At 44.7% G+C, this 11,098-nt stretch overlaps 1 protein-coding gene across 1 annotated transcript in view; it reads right to left on the reverse strand.

Annotated features, from left to right (window-relative positions):
* Positions 1-2,822: 2,822 nt before the first annotated feature.
* The window catches only part of DPYS (dihydropyrimidinase), a 97,882-nt gene continuing 89,606 nt past the window's right edge, over positions 2,823-11,098 (reverse strand). Inside the window, exon 11 of the mRNA XM_029923314.1 lies at positions 2,823-3,264. Coding sequence (XP_029779174.1) covers positions 3,196-3,264 — 69 coding nt within the window. The 3' untranslated portion in view covers positions 2,823-3,195. The remainder of the gene's footprint in view (positions 3,265-11,098) is intronic.

Consider the following 11,098-nt stretch of genomic DNA (forward strand, 5'->3'; position numbering starts at 1 on the left):
TTTCCATTTAGACACTCAACTGTGAAAATTTTCTAACAGAAGGAGCCTCCATTAAAAATGTGTCTGATTCAGCATTTCCCAAAGTGTGTTCCTTACACCACACCAGTCTCTCGGTTCCATAAAAAGAGTTACATGAGTTAGTAAATCCATACCATCTGTCTTCTAGCTCTGAAGATTCATAAATGATATTGGCATAATTCAAAACCTTGAGAAACCCTGTAATAGAGAAATCTCTTTAAACCTCCTTTCACCCAGAATGTCCCGCAAATTATTAAACCATGGAATGATTTTACCTGCAATACCTACAAGAAGCATGTAGGGCCAGTTCCACAGCCCATGCTCAGGCATTTGCTGACGTAATTGTCATGACTTCCAACCGATAAAGGATTGGAGAAGATGAAGATGCATTTGGAGTTTTGATGTATTTAAATCAAATCATTCCAATGATTTTATACTTTGTTGTGTTTTCTAAATAAACAAATATATATATTAAGAAATGGATACAATATGTGAATTTTTGTATTCATTTTCCATTTATTCCTCCTACGGAGAAGGGATCTGTTCCATATTAAAAGAGGCAAAGAATGAACTGCCAAATTTTCAGAAGGAATTGGATGCTTTTGTGTTTCTAAATTCTGTTAATTAACTAACTTACTTATCTACTTATGAGCATCACCACCAACAACTAGAACAAACATTCGAACAGCCCACATGGAAGGTACTGGTTCACCGCGGTCTCTGCCTTTGAGATGCCTTCAATCTAGTCAGGAAGACAAACAAATCTTAGGCAATAAATCACAATACGCACTAGGTTTTAGTAAGTGCCAAGGGCACAGGGCAGATGGTGTCTTCAGGTACCATGGCCAGGTCCTCTGCCCTGGCCTATTACCAGTGCCTGGTTTACCAAGATTAGTAAATCAGTCTTAATTTCCTTGAAACCAAACTTACTTTTCTGAAGTTAGCATAATCTCTGTTATTTCCAAAGCATTGTGACTTTGAACAGCTCACAAGTCTTCTGGAGAGTGCCCTGCTGACTTTATCTGTTAGCACGTTTGCCCTTACTCTGACATGGCTGTCCCTGTTGGAAGGACAGACTGTCAAGGAGGTGCTGTTACAAAATTCAATTTGATCCTGAAAACAAGATTTAGACTTGCTCATTAGGGCCAGCCTAACTGGGATATAAAATGCTTATTTAATTACAGCCTATCCACTTTAGATTTCATGAATGGTTAGTTAAATTTCTTGAAACGTCTATTGTGAAATGTGCCCTGTTAATCTCATGCAGGTGGAAAGATACTGCCCAAAGTAATTGAATAGTGCTTCCACTTTCACCTCTAATTATAATGGTTTATAAAAGACCATCATGGTCGAAGTCACTATTTCTCTTCTCACGAATCCCAGCGTGATGCCATATTTTGTTAAAGTCTTTCAAGTGTCATTCTGATGTCCTCATTGGTTTCACACTTGTTGTTGGTCATGTCTCTCTGAGTGGGAAACGCTAATTCTAAACACCTTCACAGTAATAGATCTCGTTTATTGTTCTACTTGGCAGGCTAAACATTATCTTTCCTCTTTTATTTCAATGTCTGCTGCTTTCTTGATTAGGACCTCATCAATCCTAATTATAACATGGGACATATTGAAGTCTTTGCACATTATATATTTTTGTCTTAATTCACTTAAGAGAATGAAATAAACCTATCTCATTCTATGAAAGTAAGAAATAGCTTTCTCCAAGTCACTCATTGAGGGCAATTATTTTAGTTAATTTATACAATGAAAGAGAGAGGAGCGGGTTAAAAAAATGAATGTGGACTGAATATATATTTAAAAGCCTACTTTATTAGGCTAATATAACTCTCACACAGTGGGGAGGAAAATTTAAATTAATGAACAGCTGAGACCAACAAACTTTCAGGTTCTAAATCTTCTTTGGTTTTAATCCCTAATGGTTGCAGTGGCATTTTTAAAAGCAGGAAAGGAAAGAAAGATGAATAACAGAGTATAGGTGATCCTAGGCTTTTATCATCTAAGTTTTTGGTGTCTATGAACCTCACTTTCACAATCAGAAAGCAGAAGAAATCAAAGTTGGATTTGTAATTTGAGGAATTCCGTGCAAATGCAAATGGAAAGTGAAAAAGGCAATGATAGAAATGAAAGTATAACTATTCAAATAACGACAACGAAGGCAGAAAGTATTTGCACTACTTTGCTGGATACTGAGAAAATACACACTGTGGTGTGTAAGGTGCCGTTGGCCCCAGCCTCATTCAGCAAAGATGAGGAACAATGGACCTACCACCCATAGCATGGGGCTCAGGAAGAGCATGGGCTTACAGACACACAGGCGGAACAGGAAGGACTCTAACAAAGATACAGAAGTCCATCTGCTCATTACCCAGAGCAGAGGTTCCCAACCTGGCTGACCATCAGAATTGCCTCCAGAGGTTACAAAAATAATAATAAAATTACAGATTTCCAAACCTAAAGTCAGATACACTGACTGGAGATTTGGGGAGGATCTTGGGAATCTGTATTCTAAGGGATTTCATGGGGTGGAGAAGATGATTAGGCACTTTGGGTACAGTTCTAGAGAACTGTAGCAAGCTTTGGAGAAGATGGAATGCTGAATAAATAAGAATACATCTATGTGCTAACAGTGTAATTAGTTGTGTGGACATGCACACGGAACTTCTGTTCCACCTGTTGCTGAAGGAGTTATTAATCCATCAGGAGTTTTTACAAAAAGAGTAAAACAGAAACAAACAACAACACAAAAGGAGTTTCAACCAGACTTGATACCCAACATGGATTGGCAGACATTTTTTGTGAAGGGACTGTGTTTCAATAAAACTTTATTTGCAAAACCAAGCAGCAAGCTGGATTTGCCTGCCTAATAATACAGGAAGCGTTTTTAGAAATGCATGAGTTGATACAGGGCATGATACAATGGGGACTCCAAGTCAAAAAAACCCAAATGGGTTCAAAATCCCTTTTACCACCAATTAGCTAGATGACTTTGCAAAATTCACTTCACCTTTCCAAGCTGAATTTTGTCATCTATAAAAATGAAGGAGTTGGGCTACAGAATCTCTCAGAAAGCCACCCTCTCTTGGTCTCTGATTCTTTGCGAGGCCGCAGTCTCCTGGAGAGAATCACCAATATGCTGTCACCAAAATTTCAGCATTTGTTTCTTCATTCACGGTTGATCAGTGAATCATAAAGAACAACAGAAGCTCTCAGGTCATAAGTATGATTTATCTGCTGAAAAAGGGAAAAGATAGCATTTGGTCAAAAGAAATGTTATTTTCTCCAGACACAAAGAAGCAATCAGAGCAATTATTAAAATTTAAATGTCATACACAAGTTCATACGGCTGAAAGTTAGGCTCCCGTGTTAGTGGCTGAAGACCTGAATACCGAAAGCCCTGCTTTTTCAAAGCAGGCAGGGTTCACTCTAACTGTGATATATTAATTAGGGCATGAAAGAAATTGATCAAAATTGTTTTTCCAAAAGGAAACCATTGTGGAGGTCTGTTTGTACTAAATAAGCAAGTGGAAATGCTAAGATGTACAAGAAAATAAACAAGACATCATTTTAACAAAGAAAAAGAGTGCTGAATTGGAAATCCAAACTGATTTCTCATTCCGTCTCTGCTACTACCTAGCTCGGCGAGAGCACATCCCTCTCTTGACACAACTCAGTCCTTCATAAAAAACATCATAATAGGTATTATTTATTGAGCCCTCAGTAAGTATCAGATGCCATTTTTGGTGCGTTATTCCCATTAATCCTAACCGAAGTCTCATGAGGGAAGTTCTGATGCTATGGTTGCTGTACAGTGGAAGTAGCTGAGGCACTGAGAGGCTAAGTGAGTCGGTTCTGGAAGCAGTATTTGAACATGGTCACTCTCTACGTGCTGCCTTCCAAAGCATGGCTTTCATGCGTCCCTTCCCAGTTCACAGACCCGGACCCTTACTTCCTGTGAGTTCACACTCCCTCCAACAGGCATTCAAGCTCCTTCTCATCTGATCCCAGCATGTTTCCCCACCGGATTCCTTGTTCCCCCTCTGCCCAAGACCTTCCTTAATGAAAAAGCTCTCTGCCAGCTCCAGGAAGTGGCTCCTGGTTCCCGGCTGAGCTGTGCTCTCCAGGTCCTCCTCTCCCCACTCCCTGCCCTGCTTTCTCCTGCCTTTGAGGCCCCACCTGAGCCCGGCCTCTCAGTGGGAAGGGCATGGGTGGGGCTCATATGAAGGGAGCCATGTCCCAGTTCTGTCACAAACTCCATGCGGGAACTGGGAAATGTCATTTAAACCCTCTTGGCCTCATGTTCTTGATCCATTGAGTGTGAACTTTCAAATTTGTGAACTATTGTTCTTTGAAATGGTAGATCCCTTCCCCCAGCTCACTCTTTAGATTTACCATTTCCCAGCCCAGTCCACTGGGATGCCCTGCTTGAAGTAGAGGAGGGTGACCTGAAGCCACTGTCACTCCTCTTGGGGCCCCAGCAGTTTCTGAGGCACCTGAGGGATCTGCAGGACAGAGCAAGAGGACACCAGCGCGCCTTCCGTCCTTCACGCACAACCTCTACACTTTTGCGGAATATTGGTGGAGGTTGTCTCTATCATTTACTTAAAAGGTCTTTAAATCAATTCAGCATTTGTAATTAACCAAGTTCATTCTGAAAAGAAGCTTTATAACATCATTGCAAGTGGAAAACAGTATCCATGAGTATAAAGTAGTACGCACACAGACACACACACACACACACTGTATATGTTATTTGTTATATGCATAGATTATACACATATACATTATACACACAGTATATACATCTCATATATACATATATAAACTATACCTACTACACACACACACACCATATACATTATTTGTTATCTACACTGATTATACACATAGTATATACAATTTGTATATACCTATATGTATTATATATACTACTCCCCCCCACACACACTGAAAACAAAACAATAAGAGTACAGCATTACTCTAGCAAGGCATTTGCCTTCCAAAGCCAGCAGCCTACTTCCTCTGGGTGTTACATGGCTCGCAGAATCCTTGCTGGGGTCGTCCCACAGAGGGGTGTGGGACTGGGGTATTTATACACCAACTCCTAACAGTTGCCGGTAGGGGCTGCTGCTGCTTTGGGGTGGTTTTCATTCCTTGGCACACTGACTTTCCTCGGTTATGAAAAAAGCACTGGGCAAAGGGATGCAGAGACTGGCAGCTGGCGGTAGTTGGAGCGCATGGAAGTCAGGGGTGGAGGGGGGGCAGGGGGAGGCTGGAGCAGGGCCCCCAAAGCACCTACAAGGGCTCCATCTCAGTAAATAGCCCTGCTATTGTCATGATGCGGTTCTTGCCTATAAAGCATTGAGAACCCTTTGCTCTCATTCCTGAGTCCTTTCCTCCAATAAATCGCCTCAGGATATTTATACACTAGAAAATAATTTTGCTGAAAAATCCGCATCATTCTCCATGTTACCTCCTGAAAAAGAGTTGTCACTGCGGAGTCCAAAACCGTCACGGGATCACTAATTCAGCTCGAATAAATGAATACTTTCCTCTGAATGTCTGCATCATTCAACCACGAAATCCTAGACAACTTCCAGAAAGTGATGACCCAGGCCGCCCTGATCTCACTCAGAATATTATTTATAAGAATGCCCTGTGTGCAGTAGTCTTCACAGATTTTTCTTCCCCTTCTCAAATGTTCTTTAGCCTATGTAGATGGCATTTATGCAATTCAGAGAAAGACACCACAACAGGATTAGTCAGCAATGAGCCCTCTGACGCAGCTTCTGTGATCTAGTTAAAAATAGGAAAGAGGATGTTTTGCATAAGTCATCACCATTGTGCAGGATCAGAGAATTGCCCGCTTTTTTTTGGTTTTTTTTGTTTCCACATCCTGTTACTTTATCTAAAAATAGATGAAAAGTCTGTCCCCTGGATTTTTGGACAAGACCTTTGCTTCTGTGACCTAGGCTCCCTGGTCCTTCTTGTGTTCAGGTTCCTTCCCTTCAACCTCTTCCATTTCCAATCGTGCTGGTCAGCCTCAGGCCCAGGACCCCTGCGGTTCTTCCCCCCTCCCTGGGGTTGTGAACTCCAGGGCCCAGAGGGGCCAGGTGGAGGCTACCTGCTGTGAAGCCTGCCAGCTGGGCACGGTACACCAGCCTGTGCCTGGCCCATTTGAGAGGAAGGAGCCCTTCCCTAGTTTCTCACAGACCAACTGGCTTTTCCCAGAGCAGCCAGCTCTGACTGTTCCCAGTGCAATGGGAACTCACCTAACCTTTAAATGTCAAAGAAATTTAAATACCAATTTTAAAAACTAGAGTAAAGGTCAAAGGATGAGTTTGTGGTTTGTAACCTCTGTATATATCCTCCTTTGTGGGTCGCCAGCTAGAAAGTGGGGTTTTACATCCATAGGTCTTTCTCCAGTTCTTGGTCTCTAATTTGGATTATGAGAGGGTCCTGCATTCTGATTTTGGCTCTACCCTTCGCTAGCCATGGAAGTTTGGTTGGCTGCTTCATCTCTCTGGGCCCCAGGGGCCTCGTGTGTAGAATGTGGCACTTGGAGTTCATGATTATGATGGTTCTGCCAAGCTTTGTTAGCCTGTGAGTCCGACAGACCTTCCTTTTCATCCCCTCTTTCTTGCCCTTCTTGATCTTGAATATCAATGCCTTACCACAATGAGTGCCCCAAACACTGTTCAGATTTCCTCAGCCTGGGAGTCAGCCTTATTGTAACTCTGCTTCTGTGCATCGTCCAACCAAGTCTACTGCTGCCACATTCCTTAAATTTCCCTTTGGGCCAGTGCTGGATGCTCCTATCGTCTCCCTACCACGTTAGTGGATTTGGTTCCACCCCAGTCCTAGAACTCTTTCTCCAAAGACAAAACAAAGAAAATAAGCTTAAAAGCGTTTTGTTTATAAAGTTTCCTTGGAGGAACATTTAATGGGCATTTATAATCTGCATTATGTATCACGTCCAACCTTCAAGTTGCCTTGCTGCTGCCCTTGAAGGCTGACGAGTCCACGCAGGCAGGCACGTTTAGCCCATTAGCTGGCTACCAGAGGAGGGGCCGGTGGGCTGCATCGTAGTCGGGGGTGGTGCACAGTAGCGTCTCATCAGGGCATCAGGCAGTCAGACTTCAGGACGAGCTGTAAATATTTAGGTAGTATCTCACATCTAAGTCTCTAAAGCATTGTAGGTGATACTGTTACCAATGTCAGAGGAGAAAGAAATCGCTGCATTTTTTTTTCTCATGTCCAAAAGTACAGAAAGTATTCTCTTCCAAGAAACAAACTGGGCAAATTCCCATTTATCCTTGGGGGAGCTGAACATTGGAGGCAAGATGATGACATAGTTTGAGAGTCAAAATTCTCACCTCTTTCTAGTTTTCCGGCTGGCGAATGTATTCTTTGCTAGGGCTGCTGTAACATCACACAAACTGAGTGTCTTGAAACAACAGAAATGTACACTCTCACAGCAAGAAGCAGAATGAAGTCTCTGTGGAAGAATCCTTCCTTGTCTCTTCTGCCTTCTGGGTGGTTGCTGGCAATCTCCTGCATTCCTTGGCTTACGGCAGCTTAACTACATTTTCTTCTCTGTCTTCACACTGACAAGTTTCTTTCCTATTCTTGCTTATTAGAGGAACAGCAGCCATTGGGCTAGGGCCCACCATAATCCACTATGATCTCATTTTTTGGATGATATCTTCAGACACTCCATTCCAAATAAGGTCACATTCAGGGTATTGGGGATTAAGGACTGAAACATATTTTTGAATGAGGCACAGTAAAACCCAGTACAGCAAAGACTGTCCCTTTGCCTACAAGAACGACCCCACGTACAGTATACTGAACCATCTCTTTAGACAATGTTTTTGTCTAAATTGGTCACAGCACAACCGTACAGGGCGAGCTTTGCTATCTGCTGGGGCACTTTAGCTCTAAGTGCAAGCAGGAAAGAGCAGGGGGAATCAAAACTGGATTTTCAGTGCACAGAGGCAAGCTGCTCTAAGGAACTTGGGTTTATACCTTACCACACTGAATGTTCTGCTGTGTAGAGCCCCACTGAGCTTTGAGAAAAGGATCTAGGGGCAAGATCTTGGCAATACACTGAGCTGAGCCACAAGAGGCTTCGTAAGGGGGAGACGTTGAATGTGGGAATCAGTATGGTGCTTCATGGGAAGGCAAGGAACGGTGGTGAAGGGCCCCAACTGAGGACCAGGACTAGCTTTTGGGCCAAGGACAGGCCTACCCATGCTGGCTGCAAGTGGCGATGGCATGGTAGAAGTTCTGCCAGCGGATGTGAAAATCCAAGTTGAAAAGGAAGGCAGAACTTGAACTAGCAATAGTGGGCACCATCTCAGGATTTCTTAAGTCTTACAAGTTTACAGCTGAGAAAAAGACTGTGGGCAAGACACACTCTGTGAGCAGAGCAAGATGGATTCTGATAATGGGTCAGATAGATCCTTCTTCATTAAAGTGATGAAAACCACATCAGGAGCCTTAAAAACAGAAACGGATGGGTCTGATAAAAATGACACAGTAAAATAAAATTAAATGTGCACTGTGACTCTTGCTTCTCTATTTTCTTGGGTTAGGGTTCATATTCCTCAGTATTGAGGGCAAGACTGCTGGCAATTATAATCATGACAGCGACCAGCAGTGGGTAGAGGCCCCAGAGGTAGGTGAAAATCTGAAAGTCAGACATTATGTTGGGAGTCACGTGCTCTCCCTGGAGACTCTTTCCAGGGCTGGCACACACTACGTATGGAGGAAACAGTTTTGAAAAGAGTCAATAAAAACGGCTGACAAGGAAACTTATTTTTTGGCACGGAAGTTGTGGAGAAATTTCATATTCCTCATTGAAAAAACAAAAGTCATCCCATAATGCGTGCATTTTTAAAGTTAATTCTAAGAAGACAATGTTCTCTTAATGAAAGACATTCTGTATCAGGACAGGATGTAAACATGGCTGGGAACTGAATAAGGTACAGCAATGGCTGGTAACTAGAGAGGGGTTGGGTATAGCTTAATGAAGAAGCAAGTTGCCATGGAAACAAGCCACTAAGTGGACCGCAGCCATCTTGAATGCATACACCATACAGAGAGAAGGGAATGAGACTGGAGGCTTGCCAGATGGGCAAGATTTCTCAGGAGGGACATTGAAGGTAGTCTTGGCATTAGAAAGAGCCCAAGGCTCTCAAAAGAGGGAATAAAATTTCCAGGCTTATTGGGAATCTTGCATTTGGCCTTATTCACTTGCCGTTCGTTGGTTGGTTCATTCCAACGAACACTGGCTGAGTGCCTTCCGTAGGCCAGGCACCATACTAGGTAGTACGGCTACAGAGCGGAATGAGATACGTCCCAGCTCTCACCCATCCTGCTATTGCTGACTGCTCTGTGGAGGAGCAAGGCCTTAACACAGTCCTCCTTTCTCTCTCCTGGGCATCCAGCCTCCTGTAGGCCTGCAGTTCTGGTTCCATTCCAGGGTGATTGCCGGGTTTCCTTCCTGCCAAGGGGCATCCTTGCCGCCTTGCCCAGGATCCCAGTTCCTTCAGAACTGGTTTTTTTGGCGTCCAACCATAGCTGTCAGCCTCCTCTGCCCAGACATGGTTCGCTCATTCTGACCTCCTCCCATGACCTCTTGCTGGGCTTTCTCCGAACCTGCCTGGAGTGTCCAACTCATTTCACCTCCTGGACCTCGCAGCCCTGCCTGTCTTCTCCACAGGTCCTAGGGCACAGTCATCACCTCAGCATGGACTACCTATTCCTGGCTCTGGCTTTGCATGTGACTCTCAATATGGATGGTACAGTGACTCACAGAATCATAAGCTGTTACCTCAGCCACTCTCCCCTGCATGTCAGGGAATCAATCCTCCAGCTTCCCCCAGCAACACCTCTTCCTCCTCCAGGCCGCTGCTAAACTTCCTGTTCAGTGTCTCCATCGCCTGACACCATCGATTCAAACGCGCCCTTCCGCGCCTGCTGTGATCTCGCTGGTCTATCTGTAAATCTCCATGGCCTTTACAATCTTTCTCTCTCGGTCTGAATCATTTCTTACCACAAACCGACTTTCCAGCGTGTCTTTTTGAACACGACACTGGTATCATAATCCTATTCTACTCCTGACATGCAAAGAATTTCATTGCTCACAAACTTCATTTCCTGCGGGCCTTCTGGCAAGGCAGTAAAGTAAGCAGGGCAGATATTATCATTTCCATTTCACGGATCCAGAAACTGAGGTTAGGAGACGTTCTGCAGCTTTCCGCGGGGGCCCCACGCTGACAGCTCCTGCCCTGGTCATGTATCCTTTGAGGCAGGAGGAGCTGCCCTCTGGGCCTGAGTCTTTGCCCACACCATGGCTCACTGTTACTCTGAGTGCATCCTTGTGTTAAGCCAGGGTCCTCCAAGACTCTGGATAAAGAGAAACAGCGACTTGTGCCTTCATTTCCCCCGTCCCTTTAGATCCGGTGGCATAACTGTAGATCTAAGATTTAGGAAGCTCCGTTTTTCCTTTGTTGCTTACAAAGGGGGTGGGAGAGATAACCAGACCCAACCCAACCCAACCCTACCCGAGAAAACCTTTTTCTCATCAACTCCAGAAATGGCAGCGCTGCGAACACAGTATCTGTGCACACTGCCCAGAAGCCTCGCGATTCGCAGACGCCTCTCCCTACATGGAGCGTTTTCATCCAAGCTCCCCGAGGGGCCGAGTCGACAACTTCCTAATGTTTGTAACGCTCTCGCCCTCCGGGTGGGCCTGTGCAGAGCCAGGAAATATTGATTTGGGGACAGGGGGGCGGCCGGGCGCGGGGCGGGGAGCAGCGTGTCTTTTAGAAAGCGAGCAAGCCAAGCCGTCTTGTTACTAGAATTCCCGGGGCGAGGGGATTATTTACAGCGAGCCAGGCCAGACGGCGTAAAGCAACTCAGGGTATCGGAAACCACTTAAGAGAAGAAGGCAGAACTGGGCGAGGGGCGGAGAGCAAATGAGTCCCGGGACCGCGGCCGGCAGCGCGGGGAGTCCGCAGAGCTCGGGGCGCGGGAGGCGGAGGGTGGGGGGCAGGCTCGG

Source organism: Suricata suricatta, chromosome 15 (genome assembly GCF_006229205.1).
Source record: "Suricata suricatta isolate VVHF042 chromosome 15, meerkat_22Aug2017_6uvM2_HiC, whole genome shotgun sequence".
Lineage (NCBI taxonomy): Eukaryota > Metazoa > Chordata > Mammalia > Carnivora > Herpestidae > Suricata > Suricata suricatta.